Raw genomic sequence first — 24,253 nt, 5'->3', positions numbered from 1 at the left:
GAGTTAGAGGGTCAAATAGAGATGGAAGAGTACAGAGAGAGATACTCTTTGGGTTTTCGTCTGTGGGAAGATTGTTGTGTTTTCTCAGAAGTCTTCATGATCTCATCTTCTCCAAATGTTCCTCTTGTTTTTAGGACTACACCCTCACCATGTATTTCCAGCAGGCTTGGCGAGACAAGCGCTTGTCGTACACCGAGATCCCTCTGAATCTAACCTTGGATAACCGCGTGGCTGACCAGCTGTGGGTGCCTGACACCTACTTCCTCAACGATAAGAAATCCTTCGTTCACGGAGTGACGGTCAAGAACCGAATGATACGCCTGCATCCCGACGGCACGGTGCTTTACGGATTAAGGTGCGTCCTGTGAGGTCATCACTGTCGTTTTCGACCGTTAATCACGTTTGACTCCTCTCATCATTCTGTCACCACCCACATAACGCGTTCACGACGTGTTCAGAGGCCTGTTTTTATTTTCCCTGGCTGCTGATGCATTAAATGACTCAACATCGCTGTCTATGTTTAGAAGGGATGAAATTGTTGTTGCTAATTCCAAAGCTGCACATTGTGCGCTCTGTTCCTCAGCCCGACAGCAGTGTCCTTATCAGAAGAGTGGTTAAAAATTAAAAAATCTGCATTGCAGCAGATAATTCACTGTTGTTAAGACGACCAAAATCAATAAACATAATTTATAACGCTTCATTATGTAAGGGCCCATTTGCATAAGCTATTTTTATGTGACCCAAAAGGCGAAATACTAAATGCACATGATCAAACATTGATGGGAATGTGTGAGAGCGCCGTGACCTGGCCTGCAGAACACTGCTTTCGGGAATGCCATCGTGCTACTTTGTCAAAGGAGACCTATGCATGTGAGACAGCGTCTGTGTGTGTGTGTGTGTGTGTGTGTGTGTGAGCATGTGTTGAGGAGGCAATAATAGAGCGTTCTCTTATGTGACATCTGAAATTTAGTGCAAATCTGTGCTCTGTTGCGGTTTGACATAAAAGAGTGTTGGAAGATGGGCTTTCGGGGTTTGGAAATGTGTGTGTTTGTGATGAGTGGGGGTGTGTTGTCCGTGTTCCTTGGGTGCCCTGCTTCACTAAGCCTGCCAAAGCATGTTCCTCAATTACCAGGAGAAGAGGAAAATAACAGCACTCTTCTATAGCTGTCTGAGAGAGCCCAGTCTGACAATTTAGCACAGGCAGGTAGATCTGATTATCTTGCCCCTAAAAGACTTCAACCAATAACACGGACGCCGGCCAGGAGATGAAAATACACAGGCCTTTAATACAATTTCTGAGTCATAATACAAGAAGTGAATCATGCTACGGCTTAGCAGTCTGTGTCGTCCTTGTTTTAATGGACTAATGTCAACACATTTTATATTAGTATAGCAAAGACATTTTCTTATTCATTTAGTTTCAAATTTAAATTTCAGTGGTTGGAGCTTTTAAAGATATAAGAAACGTTCTTTATCGCATAGCGTGCATGTTGAATTAAAATCAACTAAAGTAACTTTAATTTTGTATTATTCAATCCAGTGATAACCCTTATGTAAATTCACCATGTATACTAACATAAAAAAGTAGTTAAACCATGGTTAGCATAAATGAACCTTGGTTTTACTACACAAACCGTAGTTTAACCGTTTTATTTGTAGTGAAACTGTGGTTATACAAATGTTAATCCATCTGCAAAAACAACAAACAACACAAAGTTACTACACTCTTACTAAGTAAACACCATGTAAAAAAACATTTTACTAGTTAAACCATAGCTAACTTTCATAATGGTAGTTCTTCCTTAAAAATGCATTGTGTCAACCATATCTTTACAAATATTAACCATGGTTAAATATGGACTGATAGAAATCCTGAATGCCTTCACTCCTGAAATTAGTGTAAATTCAGTCAATCAGATCAAACAGTGATGAGCTTATTGTGTTGTGATGTGTCGAATTCACAGCATTTCAGCACACAGCATAACTTGGTAAGAACGCATTATGAGGTGTTCAACAAGGCTATGTGCTAGACCCGATTAAGAAGCGTTACAGCACATTTAGGGCCACTTCTGTCTTAATGCAGTTGACTAATTTAGGAAATAATAGACTTAAGCTCATCTAAATTACTAGACATAGTGACTGAGAGAAGAAGAGGTCTTCTGTTTACCTTCTCATTTACAGTTGATGAGCCAAACAATAAAACTGAGACATGATCATTAATTCTCATTTACAGAAAAGGTTGCCTATTATATGGAGGTGATGCATTGGCTGGTGTTATTTTTTTCCAGCAACTTGAAGATGTCTAAGGGCAGAATAGGTCAGCTTCTATTTATAGCTGCCATTATTGTATTTTGTTTAATAATCACACATTCCTGTGCTATCTCTCTGTGTAAAGGTAGGTAAATATAACCGCGACAACCGGAAAACTTAGACAGGAAAGGCATCACTGCTAAATTTCTGATGTCTGATACTGTCAATTGGCTTGATTTCATTAATTTTTTTTATTTACATTTGGCAAACATTTTTTATCGAAAGCAAGTTATACATGTTATATCAGTTCATGCCTTCCATGGAAACTGAACAAATGGCCTTGGTGATTTTATTGCTATGCTTTCACTTTTTAATGCACATTCCTTGTGTGTATGTGCACACTGATTTAATTTTCATTTTTGATGTAATTAAAAAAACAAATTGCATTTGGCACATGCTTTAATCCAAAGCAATTTATATTCAAAGTACACATTTTATTAGTTCATTCATTTCCTGTGAATCAAACCCATGACCTTGGTGCTTTAATTCTATGCTTTTCAGAAACACTTTCTTGATGTGCATTCCTAGTCCGTATATGCATGTTATATGTATGCCCACTCAAATGACTTTTCACAGCTGATGATGTCACCAAGCCAATTTTCATATAGAGACCATTTTTCGAAACAGTTGCTATACTTGTCTGTTGTTCGCCTAATGGTCAAAAATGAAAAAAATTACTATATTTTAGTTTGATTTTTATTTGATATTTTGTATTTTTTGTGGAATTTTATGGTACTAATTTATATTTCTGTAATAGTTATAATTTTTATAATAATGGGATAGTTTTTCAGCATAAACCTGATAATGGAATTTCCAATTTAAAGTATTGTAAATCTTGCTGATTTATCTTGTTAAAGGATTATACTTGGATTATACACATAATTGCTGAAGTGAAATTTTTTTTTAAGTGAAACTTAAAGTTATATTAGTTTGTTATGAAAAATGCACAACATTTGTAAAATTTTATATGAAATATATATTTTCCAAAATATGTTTTACTCCTAACCTGCATGGAAGACAAATCTATACATCTAATGAAGTTGTGTTTCAAATTTGTGGTTGATATCTCAAATTTTCAATTTTGATCCAGTCAGATTCTGTTTGGATGCAGTACCTAACATTTCCACTAGTTCCACTACATTTCCAATGCAATAATTTTTAACGAGACCATTTAATCTTTTTGAATCATGTCCCTGATTCTTCTGTGTACCAAGTTTCATACCATTTGGATGAGTATGAAAATCTACAGTTTTTTTCCAAACAACACGAGGGTAAACAAATTAAATAAAATCACAATCTAGTTAAGTGTGCGAAATCCAGTTCAGGACAACCTTTTTGGCTGCTGTGTTTTCAACTCGTCCTCTCGCCGCCATCACAATGTAATTTAGTCAGACCCCTGCGTGATGTGTTGCAGCACAAGCCTTAGTAAACAAGGTCGTTTGGAATAAAGGTGCACATGCTGCCTTGGGGTCTGTACCCAAGCCTTACATGAACCTGTGCGGTGCGCGGGGAAACCGTAGCGCTGCTGCCCACCAGTGATAGATGGATAGATGAAGTCTAGTGTGCTGGTAAAGCGAACGCTCTTGAATGCATGTGGATGAGAAGATCTGGGCATTGGTGGGCTTCAATGCACTAGAGAGTAAACCGCTCCGACTTTTATTCCTCAGACCCTTTTCAAGCTGATACAAGCTGCCAGAGGCGTTAAGCGGCACTAAACCGGCGAGGGTCAGGCCTAGCTTCCTTCTGCTCTTAATATATTGAGCCAAGCCCTCTTCAAGCGGATACAAATCAAGCGGTAAGCAGCAGGTCACAGTGAGACTGAGAGCAGAGGAATAGAGAGACTGGGGGGAAAGTCTTCCTAACTCACGGACTGCTACAAATATACTTTCCATCTTTTAGTAAACTAAACATGTCTTTGGCAATAAATAGCTTATAATGAGAAAAACTAGATCGTAATATCATATTAAATCGGAATCAGAGTGATTGCAATGGTTGGGGGCAATTATAACACCTGACAAAGAAATCATATTAGCCCACTCTGACGAAGACAGGATATGATGTCATTGCTTTAAGGTTTTTTTTGTTTTGTTTCGTTTTTGGTCCTTTATATCAAAATAATTCAGATGTAATGTGTGCTTAAAGGAAAAGTCTAGTGGCACTTATTATAATTGTATAAAGTCCATAACTGAATAAAATAATTGATGAAATAACGTTCATTATTACAAGTTTTAATTTAAAAGCATTAACACTTCAAACTGAAATTACATGTTATTACATGTTCTTCAAACTAAATATATATGATATTATTTATATGTTTGAAAGAAGTCTCTTCTGCTCAACAAGGCTGCATTTTTCATCAACACTACAGTAAAAACAGTAAAAATAACAGTTTTCTATGTGAATGTATATTAAACTGTAATTTATTGAATAGAATATGAATGGATGTATATGTATGAATAGAAAGTTGCATTTGTTTCCGAAATAGAAATCTTTTGTTACATGCAAAATGTCTTTTCTGGCACTTCTGATCAATTGTATGCAATCCTGATGAATAAAAACATTAATTTGTTAAAAAAAACTAATCTTGCTGACCCCAGACTTTGGAACGGTAGCGTTTAATCAGTTGGAAAACAGATAGTATTGTATGCAGTGAAAGAAAGATGGAAAGAGTAGGAGAAGATGAAAGGGTTAACAATGATAAGAGAGAGAGGGATAAAGGTGTATTTCCACCTCGAACTCTCCTCAGCTTTCCAACAACTCTCTCATCCATCCGTCTCTGAGACACCCAAATGCACTGAGACTTTCGCTGATGATGTAGCCATCTATTAATAGCCTGTTAGTTTTACCTCTGCCATCTTGGCCTGATTTCCCGATTTCCCAGAGCTCCCAGTTCTTCCAGCGTTTCCCGTGGAGTTGTGATTGTGGAACCTCGGGAGTATTCATGTTTTTGGCATGCTGATTTACGACCGGGAACAAGACAGGGATGAGGATTGCTGACGAGACGAAAAAATGCAATGCACAGAAATCTAAAGCGCAAGTTTAATCGCATCTTTACATCAAATTTTGGTAACATAATAAATGTCTTTACTGTCACTGTTGATGTTTAATGCATCCTTGCTGAATAAATGCATTAATTTCTTTCACAAAACACAAACTTCCCGACCACAAATGTTGTTTCGGTGAAGAAAGAAAAACTGTTTAATAAGAGCTGCTTTAAATCAAATCAAGATTAGTGACAAGTTCATGACTTTTTAATGTTAGCTAATTAATCATGATGGAAACTGACTGATGCTAATTCACAAAATGAAGTAGAAATATACAATGATTTATTAAAATTGCTTTATTATATTGAAGTTATTTTTAATATATAAATGAGATAACATGCATCTTGGTTTCCACACAGATATCGTGCAGCACAACTGTTCACAACAACCAGAAATGTTTTATTGAACAGCATATCATCATATTATTATGGTTTTTGAAGATCATGTGACACTGAAAATTGCAGTAATGATCACAGAAATCCATTAATTTTTAACAGATATTCACATTGAAAACTGTTTTTACTGTAAAAACATAAAAATAGTTTTTTTGTGTGTGTGTGTCATTTTAACAGCCAGTTTGGTTCAAGCTGAAAACTGAAAAGAAATTTAAGAGAAAAGAAGAAAAAGTGAAGGTGCCATTGGAGAATTCAAGTAAAAGGATTTTGAATCGAGTAGTTTTCTGACTAATTCAAGATAAGCAGCTCTTTTAGATGAAGTTTTATGATGTCTATTCAATGTTAGTTGGAAAATGTCATGCCTGCTGCGCCGGGGTCAGTTTTCAGGTCTCCAGGTAATAATCGTGGTTGTCCACTTAAGATCATCTCAAGTTTGAAGTTTGCGTTGAAGGTGTATGATTCATGTGCATGTGTTTCCCGGGAGTCAAATCCTTGCTGATGCAGTTATTAACCCTCAGAGCAACAGGGAGATAGTAATCAGTAATCTCTGCTTCAGGATCACCACGACTGCGGCCTGTATGATGGACCTGAGGAGATACCCACTGGACGAGCAGAACTGCACGCTGGAGATCGAGAGCTGTGAGTCATGCTCACATTCACACCATCTCTACAATGCTCCAATCATAGCATTTTTAGGACAGATATGACTAAGAATTATTTTTATGTTGAACTGATTTGTAAATATAATATATATATATATATATAAGCATAACATTATTAAATTATTGCATTTATTATTATTATTATTATGAATAATGAAAGCAATAAAATACATAAAATGCAATGATAATAATATTAATTTATAAATAGTATATATTATGAAATATGTAATAGTTATTATTATTTTTGTTGATGATGTTATTGATGATGTTATTATTTTAGAATGCAGAACATATTGAAAATTGTGATTTAAAAAACAAACATAATTTATATGATTTTTTTGTTTTTATATTTTTTGTATATGCCACAAATAATAGTATTAATAATGATGAAGATAATAATAATAATAATCATAATTATAATAATTATTGTTATTATTTACTATAAGAGTATGGAGAATGATTTTTATTTAATTTTATTTAGTTTTTGAATCACAAAAGACTGAACATATTAAAAAATATATATGTAATAGTAATAATAATCATATTATAATTTTTGTTTTATAAAAAATATTTTATTATTTTATATTTAATTATCATGTTTTTTTAAATATTTGTCCCATAAATATAATATCATTTATAATAAAAATAACGAAAAAATAATATTACTGATGATGATAATAATAGAAACAACAACAACAAAAATAATAAAAATAATTATATTAATGATAACCATAATAATAATAATAATAATAATAACGATTAACGATAATAATAATAATAATATGGTCACAAATGTAATTTCATGTTTTTGTTGCACTGTAACTAAAATGTTGCACATTTTGCATTTGAGAGTGAATGTCTGTTCATTAAAGAGCTGAATAATTAACATAAGCAGAGCTTTAAGAAACTCTCTCCACCTTTAATGCCGTTTTCGGAGTCTGTTCTGTAGAAACTCGATAACACAGAACCGGTTTAATCATGAAGGACGTTAAAAACATAGACTAAGGCGATTATGGGTTATATGTTACCCGACCCGTCTGATGATCTGTTTTTCAGCTGTGCCATGACAGCTGTGCTAAATTATGCATTTACAGCCATAACAACAGCTAATCATCTCCCTCTTTATCAAGATGAATGGGCTTTCTATTTTGTCATTATTGTCTGTAATTGTGTGTAACGCCATTTTTCTTGTAATAAAAAATGAAAGACACGGGAGAAGAATGCGAGGTCTTCTCAGTGTTTTATCTGAGTCCCTGGAGTGATGTGATGCTCCACACAAGGATCTGTTTCATCATTAAGTTTCCAGAAGCGTTAAGCAGCACAGAAACACTGAGGGTCAGATCTGACTTCCTATTATTATAGTTAACTAAAACTAAAACCATAAAAAGCATCTTCTTGAAATTGCGACTAATTTTAATGAAGTTGCTAAAGCAGCGTTTCTCATTTGCAATTAGTTTAACTTGATAAACTGAAACAACTAAAACTAAAATGAAAGTAGATAAAAGGTATAGACTTATACAATTAAATACTAAATGGCAATTAATGGAAAATGACAATATAAACGACAAAATGTATCTAAAATTAAAACAAATTCAAAATATTAGTACAAATTTGAATGGCATCCCAGTGATATTAAAATATCTCTGTTTTCTTAAAGGTGTCGCAAAGTTTAGAATTTAAGAAAAAGAAAAAGAAAACACATCAGGGTTGCCAGGTCTGTGTAACAAGTCCAGCCCAAATGCTACTCAAAACTTGGCCAATCACAGCCAAAAACTAGCCCAATTGGCTATCAAAAATAGCTCCAAAATCACATTTAAACAAAAAACTGTTTGTGACAACAGTAAAATATCATCTCAATTCTGCGTGAAAACTGCAGACTTGGCAACACTGGGCCAAATGCCCTACAGGATGTTGCATTTAAACCTATGTTGAAATAAAAGAGAATTTTAGTTAGTTAAAACATAAATTATTACATCATTAGTTTTGACCAAATGTTTATTTTATTTATTTACAGCCTATATATATATATATATATATATATATATATATATATATATATGTATATGTGTATACATGTGTCACATGTTTGTTCCAGTTTTCCTTATTTGGTCATGTTTCCTGTCTTCAGTTCTATTAGTTCTAAGTGTTCCCCGTTTAGTCAATTTGGTTCCAGCTGTGTGTCATTAATTAGTTCATTTGTTCCCAGGTGTGTCCTATTGTGTCATGTGTTTAAAATAGTGTTCCCTGTGTCGTCTTTTAGTTCCTGTGTATGCTTGTTGATGATTAAAAGCTATAGCTTAAAGAATTCTCTAGCATCAGTGTATCATGACAACTATAGCCAACACATTTAATGTATTTCTTAAATTATATAATGTAAATGCATAAAAAAAATATTTGATAGATTATATACTTTTAATACAAGTTTCTCTAAGTATGATTTCAAACATTGATAATTAAAAAAATTCTAAAATTGTCATGTTGCTGATGAAAAATTGAATGTATTTTCAAAAAAAATCTAATTTAAATTGAATCCGCCTCGCTTTCTTTCGCCTTCTGTCCCACACTCGCGTTTCTTTTCCTGTGTCAGTCACGATTGTGTTTTCCCGTAATTTCTCATCTGGGTTTTGTGTGGCGTTTCACGCGAGCTAATGAGACCCAAGCTAAAGCCTTCTTTTCTTTGATCAACTTGATTCTTGATGCATTTTTAATGGCCATGATTCAGAGGCAGAAGTCGCTCACCTCTGATACGGATTCCTTTTCTTTTCTGGTTCCTCTCAAAGCCCGAGGGAATAATGTAGCCGTAGCAGTAAAGTGATGTGATCTGTTGTCAGTAATCAAGCAGTCAATTGACAGAATCAGACGCAGGAGCACAGAGATAATAGATTTAATGGAAAGTGAAACACCAGTCCTTCAGAGTCCTCAGCTCTCATGCTTTTCTCACTTTCGTCTCTCTTCATTTAAAAGTCTTTTGAGACATCGGCGTGAACACGACCCAACCGAACCAGACACATCTTATGACTGTCACATGTCTCAAGCTCTTGTCATATTTACATCACGTTGCTCTCTGGCCCATTAAACCGAAGAAGAAAGCCGTGTTTGTTTCCATTGTCGCTGCATTAATGCTTTATAAGGCCTACAGCTTTGCTGGCCTTTTTAAGTCTGTACCTGGTTGCCAAGTCATGCAGAGATAACTCCCTTGAATATGAAGAAATCAGAAGCTGATCGTTAATTATTTAAAACACTAAATAGGTCACTGGTTCTCATTATACGTTGCATGCAGAAAAACTGGTGCAGATAGAGAGGGAACGTCAGCGAGGACGGAGAACAAGCAAACACACAGATTCCTTCACAGATGTGGATGTGTGTCTGTCCCCCTACATCACTTGTTTTGAAATCGAAATGTCACCGTCTATATTTATACTGCACTTATCATGAATACAATGCAATTTGGTATCTCATGGGTTTATGTAAAGTATTTAAAACATATATGTGACCATGAACCACAAAACCAGTTATAAGGGTCAATTTTTTAATGTAATTAATCTTTCCATTGATTTATGGTTTGTGAGGGTCAGACAATATTTGGCCAAGATACAACTATTTGAAAATCGGGAATATGAGGGTGCAAAAAAATCTAAATACTGAGAAAATGTTCTTCTGTCACCACTGTCAATATTAAAAAAAATGAATACAAGCCTAAAAACTACAATAAATAAATGCCACATACATTTTGTGAATTAATTAAAAACACTGCATAGTTTTCACTGTGTAGCTAAAATTCTGTACTTAAGTTACAAAATTGATTTAATCAAGAGCGATGTGATTTTGTCCCACTGTTGTTTTTATTAACATGAATGACAGACAGGAGGAAAAATAGGCAGCTTCCCCTTTAAAGATTTAAACTAAATTGGAAACAATACAAAAAATATAAACAATATTTAAAATATTTATAAAAAATATCATAGTATTTCAATGATACTAAAGTAACACTGGTTATTGGATGATCAAAGTAACATCATTTGGATCACATAACCACATTTTCACATAAACAACCTTATTCCTTTGAATTTGTCAATCCTAATCTTCAACCCTGTTACCCAAAGTACTGTACTTTGAAAGAAAAAAACATTTAATAAATATTTATGTTTTGTGGGAAATATAACAACAACAAAAAAATGTTGGTCTCAGCTAGCTATTGTTTGATGTAATATAGAGATGTAATATGTAATTTGAGTGATATTTACAACCCTGTTACCCATGTTTATATCATTTTTAGTTTGATTTTGTTCATTTTTAATGATATAAGTTTTATTTATTTCTAAAATGTTTTCAACTGTATTTAGACATGTCACAAACATTGGTAACAGGGTTGAAAACAAGTCTAACCCCATTAATTAATATAAAACAATTTTCTTATAATATGAAATATTTAAATGGACAACCCGAGGGCGATGATCAATGTTTTGTAACAAACAAATGTTTTTGTTTTGAAGAAATAAAATAAAAATAGATTCAAAATATTTATAAATATTAAAATAGTATTTAAATGAAAATAAAGTAACACTGGTTATTGCATGACCAAAGTATCATAATTTGGATCACATAACCCAATTTTCACATAAACAACCTTATTCCTTTTTTTCTTGTTGATTGCATTTGTCAATCCTAACCTTCAACCCTGTTACCCAAAATATTGTAGGGGAAAAAATACACTGAATAAATATTGTTCTTAGATTTTTGGGAAACATAACAACAACAACAACAACAACAACATCTTTGGCCTCAGCTAGCTATTGATTGATGTAATATAGAGATGTAATATGTAATTTGAGTGATATTTACAACCCTGTTACGTCTTACCCATGTTTGCATCGTTTTTAGTTTTTTCTTTTTGTTTATTTTTAATAGTATTGTCTATTTATTTCTAAAATGTTTTAAACTGTATTTAGACATGTCATAAACATTGGTAACAGGGTTGAAAACAACTCAAATATTTAAATGGACAACCCGAGGGTGATGATCAATGTTTTTGTAACAAACATTTTGTAAAAATAATTTTTCTTGTTGATTGCATTTGTCAATCCTAACCTTCAACCCTGTTACCCAAAATATTGTAGTATACATATTTTGTATATGTATGTAGTATTTTAATAAAGACACGTCACAAACATTGGTAACAGGGTTGAAAACAAGTCTAACTCCATTAATTGATATAGAACAAATTTCTTATAATATTTACTAAATTGGAATATTTAAATAGACAATTTGAGGATGATGAGGATCAACTCTCTCTTTGTTTAAAGTCTCATAAAGCTTAGATGCAGAAGGAAGTCTTTCTGCAGAGGTAATTTTCTGCTGCTGTTCATCGGTTGTCCTCATATTTGTGATAATGCACGTGTGTTTGGATCCTCCAGATGGCTACACCACAGATGATATCGAGTTTTACTGGCGAGGGGGAAACAGAGCCGTAACTGGGGTGGAGAGGATCGAGCTGCCTCAGTTCTCCATCGTGGACTACAATCTCATCTCCAAGAACGTGGTTTTCTCCACAGGTTGAGTTTATTCTCCTTTGTGTGTGTGGTACAGTTGGGACCATGAGTCAGAAGTAATGTTTGATCTAGCGGTGGGCGGTGGGACCAGAATATTATATCACTGTGAATTTTTTTTTCATGATTATCTAATGAAGAAATTATTTTAGGTATTTCATTTATTTAATTTTTTTTACTTAAAGGACACAAACCGAAAGACATGATTACAAACAAAAGTAAAGCTAATATAAAATGGATAGGTCTCAGCCATCTGTCATTATGTAACGTAATCCATTATATTATACATTTTAGGTAATATAATCAAACTACTTTTTGACTACTCGTTTATCACAGTGATTTAAATAGGATAATCTTGTACCAAAAAAAAAACAAAGACAAAAAACATATTCTGTTTATTGTTATTAATAACATTTGCTTTAAACATTATATGAGTGAATAATATGTAATCATGTGATTGATAAAAATGTAGGTGCTTCTCAATAAATAATTGGTGGGTTCATCACAATTAAAAGAACCAAAGACTTAAACTACTTCAGTCTGTGTGCATTGAATTTATTTAATACAAAAGTTTCACAATTTGAGTTGAATTACTGAAATAAATGCACTTTCCCATGACATCCTAATTTATTGAGATGCACCTCTACACATCTCAGATTGCATTTAATCAGTTACTATCTAGCTCTGATTTTTTTTAACTACATTCAAAGGCTTCATGTGCAACAGCCCTTATACACACACATCTGTGAGCACACAGAAAGCTGATATACGTCCCCTGGTATGATCCCTACAGTTTATCCACAAAAACATCACACGCTGAAATGCTTTAGTGCAGACGTTATTGCATGCATATACAGTTACAGTGTCCTTTAGCTAAACCTTGAAGCGATGTATGCGATGAGTAAGCATATGAGTAAGTGCACATAATTTGTTTTTCTCCAGTCTTATTATCATCACTGGTCTGCCTTTCAGGAACAGATAACGGTAACAGTCTGGCTGTCTGTCTCTACCCACACTCTCAGACACGCCGCTTATTATTGTGACCTGTTCTGCCACTAAATATAAATTTGAGATGGCCTTTGTGTTTACTAGAGATCGACCAATGCATTAAATGATCAGCATTCGGCAATACAAGAAAAAGACTGATGCTAAAAGCAACAGTTTATTCATAATGGCCAGTCAATGTTTTTTTGTTTTTTTATCATGCATTTATTGCATTAAATTGATTTAAAGAATGCATTGCAGTGATTAAAAGCGACATCATACAAGATTTCAAATAAACATGCATCACAAAAATATGAAGCAGTGCTTCAGAAATGTTTCTTGAGCAGCAAATTATCATATTAGAATGATTTCTGAAGATCATGTGACACTGAAGACTGGAGGAATTATGTGGAAAAACTGCTTTGATCATTATCATATATTAAAATAGAATATGGTTATTTTGAATTCCAATAATATTTGACCTTTTTTTTTTTTTTACGCATTTCTGTTCAAATAAATGCATCCTTGATAAGCAGAAAATGCTTAGTTTTACGAACATTTTAAAACGTTACACTCCACCCCAGACTTTTTATGGTACGACTACCGCAATCTAAAATGCTTATTACTAGATCTTACTAGAGAGCATGAATGAAACTGTCCTTCTTTTTCTTTTTTGGGCCAGGTTCTTATCCTCGTCTGTCTCTGAGCTTCAAACTCAAGAGGAACATCGGTTACTTTATCTTGCAGACCTACATGCCCTCGATCCTAATCACCATCCTGTCCTGGGTATCCTTCTGGATCAACTACGATGCTTCTGCTGCCCGTGTGGCTTTAGGTGGGACATCTGATCATGTGATGTGTGTTATTGTTGGTCTGTTAGGCTTATGGGGACCATTTTACACTGTCTTTATTTTGTATGCTCAGCTGGATTTCCAGTGCTTGTTTTACAGGCTCTTTTCTGTTTGCCTCTCATTGCAGTAATACATCAGTGACTGTGATTTTGCCGAGATGTGTTTCTGTATCAACATCATTGTTGGTCCTGGGAAAACATTCCTATATTGTGCTGCAGTGATGGCATAATTTTGTAGGTTACATCCCCCTGGTTCCCTCTACAAAACCCAATAGGATTTTCATGTTGGCGTTTGGATTATTGCAGAAAATAAGCTCTGTGACCCACAAAGGTTTATGATTTTTACACATTTTGTGCATCTTCACCAATGAATACTTTTGTGCATTTCAAAGCCAGTGTTTGAAACAAAGAGGCTGTGAAAGTGAACTCTATAAATAAATCATATTTTGGGATATGGGATATTCCTACTTGGCCGTAGAGGTGTTTACTGGAAGTACAAGGAAATCTGTATTATAGTTCGCTTTGCAGGTGTTCAGAGTCTCCTGCCAACAATATTGCAGAGAATAAATGGAGATATGCATTCATTCAGCAGGTGTAAGATTTTCAACAGGTTTTTTCATCTCAACAAATGCTTGAGAAACAAGTTATATCTTATAATGCTGGCGCTTCAACTCATCGATTTATTGAATTTGACTAAACGTGATTACATCCCCCAGGTGTCCTCTTGTTCATAAGATGAGATTTCCAAGTTGGAAGTCCAATAGTCTTGCTTAGCCAGACTTTTAATTGAATCCATAGGGTTTGGGCTCTACAGCTAAGGACCGATGCAGTCTGAATGGCATGTAAAGCGACCATTATAAGAATTAATTTGTTCAATGTCTTGTTTAAGAGCGGGTAAATAACAGAACCGCGTGCAACCATGCGTCATTCATTCATTCATCAACATCAGCACGAAAGCATAGCAAATAATGGTACAACAATCTGCATTAAGAACCCTAAGAAAATAGTTGAAGATGTGTGTAAAGTTTGTGTACCTTTTAAATCAGAATTTGTAATCTCAAACAAATTGTACATTTGTGTTAAGCGAAATTTGGTAGTTTTGTATGTTGTTTGAGGGTTAGCATCCTCTGAGGTCTTCTAGGGGTTGATTCAGGAACATGTCTTGGCAAAACCAAGGTGATCTTAGTACGTCTGTTCCCCAAGAAGAGAATTGTTCAATGGTTCATATTGTCATATTATGACTCACATTAGATCTTTGGTAGACGATTTTATTTTTTCAAATCGGAGTAGTTTAAAACATTTTTAAAGCATCTCGTCTGAAACTCTAGAGGAAACAGTCATGAGATGATTCTTCGTTTTTTCTCAGTGCTGCGTAGGAGGAACTAGATATTGTGGTTGTGCTTTCCTTTGGGCAGTACGTGCCTGTGCTCCAAAAAAGGAGGCTCAAATTGCAAATGAAATTGTATGATGCTTGGACTCAAGTGGGTCTTAAATCTGCCTCACTCCAGTGAAAATACGGCGCTGCCAGTGCTCCGCTCCAAACTCTATTAGGAGTGCTCTGTAGACTCTGCTGATCTGCGTTGACGTATTACTGCTGATTTAGCTGACAAACTTTCCTCCGGTCGCTCTTTACTGACATGTTTTATGTCCAGGGCCATGTTCCTGCCATTATGACAAAATGGCTTCTTCTGACGCTGATACTTGGAGGGGAGACAGCGGAGAATAGATCACCGATGATAGGGAGCCGGGCCTTTTGTGTTTGGGAGAACTTGTCAGAGCGAATCTGTCTGCAGTGAGGGGCATGTGACAAGGAAACACATGTCTCAACCTTGCTGTATTGTTTAAGCAGAAATACAGCAGCTCTGTTACAGACTTGATGTCTCGGTTTCTCTACGTCCCTTCAGAATGAATTGCCTGAGCTTTATAAAACGGATAGTTCCGGTCTCCTTGATTCTGATTGGTTGAGGCAAGTTCAAAGCTGTTTTAAATTACTCTACAAACATACAGCTTTGTTCACATTTGGTGTGTTGCTCACAACCACTTTGTTAAAATCACAACCGTTTCTGAGGAACTACATTGTTTGGTGGAAGTTCAGGTGCATCTCAATAAATTAGTATGTTGTGGAAAAGTTCATTTATTTCACTAATTCAACTCAAATTGTGAAACTTGTGCATTAAATAAATCCAATACACACAGACTGAAGTAGTTTAAGGGGCCGTTCACATGTTGCATCTTTTGCGCGCGCAAGTTCGTTATTTCCAATGTAGGCGCGCGGCATCCACGCTTATAATGGAAACAACGCGGTCGCGACGCGCCCGTTTTTTTCAGGGGCGTCCGCACCCCATCAGGTTAAAAACATCTCAACTTTTCAGAATGCCGCAAGCGCACCGCGGGTCATGTGACAAGAACTAACCAATCAGCTTCATCCTTTCCCCTAACAACGTTGAAAACTCAGCCAAGATGAAGGAACAGCTGTTCATAGCTGTATATGGATTGCCATTTTGAAATAAATTTAGTAGCAGAGCTAGTGAGGGCGATTTTTTTTTTTTTTTTGTGCTGCAAATCCATTTATCCTTTGCTGAAATATCCGCGTCTTCATGGAGAGAGCACGCTTTGGAAAGACAAAAGCCCATAGATTCTCTCTAGAGTTCAGCTCTGGTGAGTTTGCTGGCCAGTCAAGCACACCAACACCATGGTCATTTAACCAACTTTTGGTGCTTTTGACAGTGTGGGCAGGTGCCAAATCCTGCTGGAAAATGAAATCAGCATCTTCAAAAAGCTGGTCAGCAGAAGGAAGCATGAAGTGCTCCAAAATTTCTTGGGAAACGGGGGCAGTGACTTTGGTTTTCAAAAAACACAATGGACCAACACCAGCAGATGACATTGCAATCCAAATCATCACAGACTGAGGAGACTTAACACTGGACTTCAAGCAACTTGGGCTATGAGCTTCTCCACCCTTCCTCCAGACTCTAGGACCTTGGTTTCCAAATGAAATACAAAACTTGCTCTCATCTGAAAAGAGGACTTTGGACCACTGGGCAACAATACAGTTCTTCTTCTCCTTAGCCCAGATAAGATGCTTCTGACGTTGTCTGTGTTTCAGGAGTGGCTTAACAAGAGGAATACGACAACTGTAGCCAAATTCCTTGACTCTTCTGTGTGTGGTGGCTCTTGATGCCTTGACCCCAGCCTCAGTCCATTCCTTGTGAAGTTCACTCAAATTCTTGAATCGATTTCTCTTGACAATCCTCATAAGGCGGCAGTTCTCTTGGTTGGTTGTGCATCTTCTTCTTCCACACTTTTTCCTTCCACTCAACTTTCTGTTAACATGTTTAGATACAGCACTCTGTGAACAGCCAGCTTCTTTTGCAATGAATGTTTGCGTCTTACCCTCCTTGTGAAGGGTGTCAATGATTGTATTCTGGACAACTGTCTGATCAGCAGTCTTCCTCTTGATCGTGTAGCCTAGTGAACTAAACTGAGACCATTTTGAAGGCTCAGGAAACCTGTGCAGTTGTTTTTAGTTGATGAGCTGATTGGCATGTCAACATATTCAAATTTGTTCAGATCGTGAATTGATATTTTTTTAAATGTGCGACAAAATCATCACAATTAAAAGAACCAAAGCCTTAAACTACTTCAGTTTGTGTGCACTGAATTTATTTAATACACAAGTTTTACAATTTAAGTTGAATTACTGAAATAAATGAACTTTCCCACGACATTCTAATTTGAGATGCACCTGTATACTGTTTTTGTTAACATCATTACACATTATTTGCTGTATTTTATTTTGTGAAACCTTACTATGTATATGGAATAACTGTTTTATAAGCCCTTTATAGCTGTGGTTTACTGTGAATTTATTCTACACTTATTGCTTTATTCTACACTGAATGTGTTTGATACAGTATGTATGAATTTGACCAAACCGAGATGATGAGGATGATGAACAAATTAAACATTTATAGGAGAAATGTTGACGAAAAACTAGATTTGACACTTTGTAATATACATGCACCATTCAAAAGATTGTTTTCATAATACATTTGAAAATCATTGCTTTGATTTAACAAGGATGCAAAAAGTTGATCAAAAGGGACAGTACATTTATAATATTTAAAATAAATTATTTTCGTTTGAACTATTCAAAGAATCCTGAAAAATTTATCATTTTGTTTCCATGAAAGTATTAAGCATAAGAGGTCATTTTGTGCTTGTTTTGCAAATTTCTTCAGTCAGATTACTCAAAAATTGTCTAAACAAGCTGTACATTTTTAGGTGCCACTGATACCCCAAGATCATTGTGAGGCGGTTTGCATAAAAATGAACAGACCCCTAAACTCAAGCATTAAATTTTGTGTTCATGAATGCTAACCAAAAATTTAAGCTTCACTTAAATCGAAGAGCACATCTCTAAATATATCTTTTCTCTGGAAGCACCGTAGCTCGCGGCACATCTCTTCGATTTGCATTTGCATTAGCGCATTGTATTCAAGTCAATTGTTGTCAAAGTTTTCATAATGGTTTCAAGTTGGAAGATGACACATGAATAACCTCTGTAATTGCTTCGTTGGCAGCTCCTACTCAGCGCTTGCTGGATAATTATGTCTCACTTCTCTTGTTATATAAAACTGCGACTGACTTGAGCTGTACTTAATTATGCCTGAACGCTTTCTCTGAACTCCAGGTATCACCACCGTGCTGACCATGACCACCATTAATACTCACTTGCGAGAGACCCTCCCCAAGATCCCCTATGTGAAAGCCATAGACATGTACCTGATGGGCTGCTTTGTCTTTGTGTTCCTGGCGTTGCTGGAGTACGCCTTCGTCAACTACATCTTCTTCGGGAGGGGACCTCAGCGACAGAAGAGAGCGGCGGAAAAAGCCGCCACGGCCAACAATGAGAAACTCAGACCTGACCCCAACAAGGTACTTGCCGAGCTTTCCACACACACACCTCACGCGTCTTTAGGGTTTGTTGACAAAGGCCTCTGGTCAGTAGGTGGTCGGTTCTCTTTCAGGGTCAGACTGTTAAAACACCGGATGTATAGCTGTATTTTTCCCACTGGCATAAGCTTGTTCACCGGCCACAACCTAATGGGCTTTTACCCTCATGGGATGAAATTTCCGGGAGATTGGCGCAGACTTTTGTTAGCTGTACACAACAGACTCACTCTCTGGCGGAGCCTCTAGGGCTTTCCTTCTAATCTCATTGAAAGAGTTGTGTCTCTCTCCGACTGCGGCCGACCTCTGTAACAGTGCTGATTTTGTATGCTTGCAGTGGTTGGTGGGAAGTGTAGTTCAGAGAGACGATGCTCTCTATGCCAGAATGAAACAGAGGGAAATTGACGGGTATGACTCGATGTGGGATCCGATCTTTGCGGAGGATGCAGCATTAGGACTAGGCGATCAAAGACTTAAGGTACTGAATGGTACAAAAAAATGCAATGGTTCTGCATCGATAACCAACCAGAAGTAAACACACCCAAGCTCTTTCTGTTATGATTTCTTTGGATGACCTTCTGTTGTTCTTCCTTTAGAGTAATGATGGTAGCCATCGTCATTTCCACCATTACGTTGTCCCGCCCTTTTTCACTTATCGTTTGCATCCAAGCCTTTTCCCAGATGCCCATTCCTGAGCGTAGCGACTGTGCAGAGGACGCTAATTAGTTTAAAGGACCGTTCACACCACGGAGGATAACTTTTAAGAAGTTTTAACCATTCAAATTATATGAGAATATAGATTAGTCCACGCTACAACTATAACGATAAAAACACAGAAAAATGTTAAATAAGAAATGTGATTTGCTTAATCAATTTACTTTTTCAAGTAACGCATTACTTTTAAACAAATTACTTTTTACAATTAAGTTCCCAAACATGTAACTTTTTGGATTTTTTGTTATAAAAAAACTGATAATCAAGCCTAACCCAGGTGACAAAATGTAACGCAAAAGAAATGTAACTAAGTTATGCAATTTGTTACTTTTTGAGTAACTCAATATTATAATGCATTACTTTTAAAAGTAGCTTTCCCCAACACTGCAGAAGAGTGATACCGTCGAAACGATAAAAGCATTGGTAGCCAATCAGAATCTATATAATTTGTAATTATCATTATAAACAGATGATGTCATGCATTGCTGTGGACACTAGCTGAATTATCCTTATACAGTAGATATCTTTACAGTAATCATTCTTGGTGTGAACGAGACTTCACTTTTGGGACATTCCCAAATGATTTTGGGGTAATTACTTATAAACATAAATTAAGGTCTGTAAAATTTGAATAGCCAAGATTATTGTCTACATAAAAGCCAAGTGGCTGATAAATCTATATGATGTAATCAAATGTAAATCATGTGAGATATTACACTCGTGTTAGACAATATTTCAAAGCAATGTTCAAAGCAGAAAATCTATTGACAAGGTGAACAACACAATGGGGAACTAACCTTAATCTGGTTAGGTATTAGTTAAAAAATAAATACTGATAAATTGTTACTAGCCAGGTGCAACATTTGACGCTTTGTTACAGTAACATTAGCGCTTAGCAAAATGCATTAGCAATGTTTACGTAGCTTTTGAAGGACAATTTTGATAAATATTAAGCAGTCTAATATATAATAATGCTTAAAATTAATTTTTTAAATGATAAAATAAAATTTAAGCAAGCAGGGTTCGTGGAAAGCCCCGTCCTTTCCTTACCTCCATCTCTGCAACCTGACACCTAACTGTTGATCCAGACCTCTGCCTTCATGTTTTTGCCTTTTTTATTTGCATTTGTTTGGCTGATTTATACGCAGACAGAATTTTAACCATGCCATGGTTGAAATTTGGAAATAATCCTGGATATTATTGCCTGAAACGCTTTTATTCCACAGCTTAACCATGAGTGCAGTATAACTATCGCTGACGATTCGTTTACTATGGTTGTACTGCATTCATCATCGTTTTAAAGGGACGGTCCACTTCATGAAATCCATTACTGTGCATCATTTCAACATATACAAAAACAGCATTACCCTGCGGTCTGTGATTTTAAAAAGGCGGATTCCAGTTGATTTAAAAATGTCCTACCCACAGATCTCAGAAAGATGCTGGTTTTGCAAATATAATGCATAGAGGGCTCTTCAATTATGCACCATTAGATGACAGTGATTCTTGATTGCACCTGATCCTACAATGTTTCTCCTCTCTCCAGATGACCGCTGATGATATCCGGCTGACCACGGTTGAGATGAAGAACGAAATGGGTCCGTCCGATCTGTCCAGGGGTCTGGGAGACCCACGTAGCACCATGCTAGCCTACGACAGCTCCACCCTTCAATACCGTCGAGCGGCCATGGCTCGGCAAAACTACGGCCACAGTGCCCTGGAGCGCCACGCCACCCAGAAGAAAAGCCGGCTCAGGAGACGGGCTTCCCAGCTCAAGGTCAACATCCCGGACCTGTCCGACGTCAACTCCATCGACAAGTGGTCGAGGATGATCTTCCCCACCGTGTTTTCCTTCTTCAACATAGTTTACTGGCTTTACTACGTGCATTAAAAGCATCCGGAGAGCGGAACGGACCAAAAGAGAAAAAAAGAAGAGTAAAAAAGAGAATAAAACAATACACCTTTTGCTGATTTATTTCAAATATATAGGGGAAAGACTAAGGAAAGACAGTCAAAGTAAAAAAAAATTATAATAAATCAGGATTTTTTTTTTTTGTTGATGTTGTTTTTAAGACACAACCGGAGAAAAAACACGCAGTACAGGGCTTGTTCCAGAGTTTCAATATATCACTTATATTTGTCATATGTAGATTACTCTGTGGATCAAATATTTATGCTTGTCTTTGCATATATTTTAAGGATTTGTTTTTCGGGTTACGTCGTAGCCAACTGCATCCAAGAAAGCTTTACAAAAGGAGTCGGTCGTGAAAGTCTATTTTCCTAGAGTTAAGCTGTATATCAGATATCTTTTAAAAGCATGCTTTGGTTTGTTTTCTTTTTCTCTTGCAGAGAGCCAGAGCACAATGCATTTTCATTTGACACTTTAAAGGTTCTTCTGTTCTTTCAAATGAGTTTGCAGGATGCAATGCATTGACGCTGTCAGGAAGCCATACAGGGTATTTTCACAACAGGTCCTTTTACTATTGCTTTTTTTCGTTTTGTTTGTTTTTTTGATGTTGGTCCAACAAGGAAACTCAGCCCAATTAAGACAAAGGTTTTATCTGATGCTGGGGATATATGAACAGGCTGGGCCACGATGAAGGACACATGTGATCCCATGGAAAAGGACGGACTGACATGGACCATTACCCTGGTGGTTGGACTGTGTCAACAGTACCTAGGCTGTGTAAATGCTAGACAGTCCTCATCTCTACACGGTATAAACTTTGAGTGGTGAGCCACTCTGTTTAACATCTCTCCAGTGTTTCGAGATTGGATGAGGCGAGTGATCCTCAACGAAGAAAGACGCAATATATCTGTAAACCATTAACACTATTGATAGATATAAGTTGAAAACTGGTAGCTGATATTACATCATGTTAAAAAAAAAAAAAAAACTTTCTGATTCAATAGTTATAATATCAGATGTTAATGTTATGGTTCATTATTTAAACGTATTTTTTGGTGTATTAGATTTCTTAACGTCGAAGACTTTGGTTGATGAAAAAAAAATATTGCTGCTTAAGAATTGGGCGAAGGATCTGAATCTTTTCAGCCTCGAAGTGCACCAGTTGAATTTAAGAAAGAAAGCGATCATTGCTACTCTGAAATTTTTTGGTATCTATCAGTTAACAATATTTGAAGGATCTGGATCATACAATCAAGGCATCTGTCAGGCAATTTTGTATAAAATCCTGTAAATTCTAATGATATTTCATAATGACCTGTAAATATATATATTGTGTAATGTCAACAATAATGAAAATGTATCTAAATTAAATTATTAAAGCTTAATGAAGCTTATATCTCTTAAACCGTTACCTTACAGAATTTTCCTTGCAGTTTTACGGTGGCTTCAGTTGGAAAGGTTTGATATCAATAATTACAAATGGCCAAATTGTCCTCTCAGTATTGTAAAATCTGTTGCACGTCATTAAGCTGCACTCTGTTTGTTATTATAATGACTGTAGTTTAAAAGTTATTTTTTTTTAACCCTGGTCTAACAGCGTTCGTTACTGCCAAAACGATAGAGATCGCCAATCCATTCCAATGGAAGTATGCGGGATTTATTATTCATAGAAGCAGAGGGCGAATTTCAGAGTGTTTTGCCAAGTCCTCGAGCTACTTTTATATTGATAGTTTTATTCGTGACGTCACACACCTATAGGAACGCCCACCTGGAGGGCAAAACGAAGCTTTACTCCCGCAGTGTTGCCAAGTCCACGGTTTTCCCGCGTATTTTGGATACGTTAAAACTGTTGCTGCTGGTTGTTCTTCATGTCCGTGGGTTGAACCAATCCCAATAACATGATATTTAGCCCCTGGAATGCAAATCTGACGAAAACACGTGTATTTTACCCTCCTGAAAGTTTTGAGTTGCAGTTGGGCGGGGTTTGTTGCGAAAACCTGGCAACCCTGAGACCGCTATTTATTTTTACACTGTTTGCATTAAGTAGTAATGTAGTAAAATGTAGATATTAAAAGTAAAAATTCATTTAAAACTTTATTGATTATGTACATTTTGTACAGGCAAGCAGATGAAGCCAGAATATAAACACAATGTGTAAAGTTTCACTTTAAATCGTTTCCCATAGAAAACCATTAAAACAATGAACCATTAACGGATTGCGTTCATATTCCGGCCTCATCTTGCCTATGCGAACTATGCATCATTAAAATGGAGAATGTTAGCTACTGTTTTAAATATATTAGGGCACTTTAAGTATTTTTACATGTATGTTTTGCCACACTGTTTAATGATTTAAATTTTGGTGTGGGTACATTTTGTTCACATACCTTTGTTTTAGTCTATTGATAGGTGATCTAACAAACTTTTAGAAGAAAGGGATCATTGGGGTTCTATATAGAACCATAGGGTTCTTTACTCAACTACAACGTACCTTTTATGCTAAAAAGGTTCTATAATGACAAGAAAGATCCCCCTTTGGTACAAAGGGTTCATATCTTGAATTTTGTGATCATTCACATGCATTCATAAATGCATTTGAATACACTGAATAATGCAGTGAAAGAACGCACTCAAAATGCACACATGCACCAGTATGACTTCATTAACTTTACATTAGCCTAGTGCACTTTTAGGCATGATTTGTTTAGTTTTTGAATATACTTGATACTACTAAATTAGTTAAAATATACAGCTATGATTCGCGAACCCCCAAATGACTCAAATGATTCGCGAAACCGCTCCGAACTCCCGAGCTGATTCAAATGATTCGCGATACTCAAACTGACTCAAGTGATTCGCGACCCCGCTATGAACTCCCGAACTTAT

General features: G+C 36.0%; 1 protein-coding gene across 2 annotated transcripts in view; it reads left to right on the top strand.

Moving 5' to 3' along the window:
- LOC113114323 (gamma-aminobutyric acid receptor subunit beta-2) overlaps positions 1-22,768 on the top strand; it is a 38,103-nt gene extending 15,335 nt beyond the window's left edge. Inside the window, exons 4-10 of one of the 2 annotated variants that reach the window (XM_026281232.1) lie at positions 135-355; positions 6,306-6,388; positions 11,826-11,963; positions 13,624-13,776; positions 18,485-18,729; positions 19,082-19,222; positions 21,005-22,768. In XM_026281232.1, coding sequence (XP_026137017.1) covers positions 135-355; positions 6,306-6,388; positions 11,826-11,963; positions 13,624-13,776; positions 18,485-18,729; positions 19,082-19,222; positions 21,005-21,349 — 1,326 coding nt within the window. In that variant the 3' untranslated portion in view covers positions 21,350-22,768. The remainder of the gene's footprint in view (positions 1-134; positions 356-6,305; positions 6,389-11,825; positions 11,964-13,623; positions 13,777-18,484; positions 18,730-19,081; positions 19,223-21,004) is intronic. The other variant, XM_026281233.1, reaches the window with a different exon arrangement.
- The last annotated feature ends 1,485 nt before the right edge of the window (positions 22,769-24,253 follow it).

The sequence above is a fragment of the Carassius auratus genome, chromosome 14 (genome assembly GCF_003368295.1).
Source record: "Carassius auratus strain Wakin chromosome 14, ASM336829v1, whole genome shotgun sequence".
In the NCBI taxonomy this organism is placed as follows: domain Eukaryota; kingdom Metazoa; phylum Chordata; class Actinopteri; order Cypriniformes; family Cyprinidae; genus Carassius; species Carassius auratus.
This window is presented reverse-complemented; position numbering and strand designations above follow the sequence as displayed.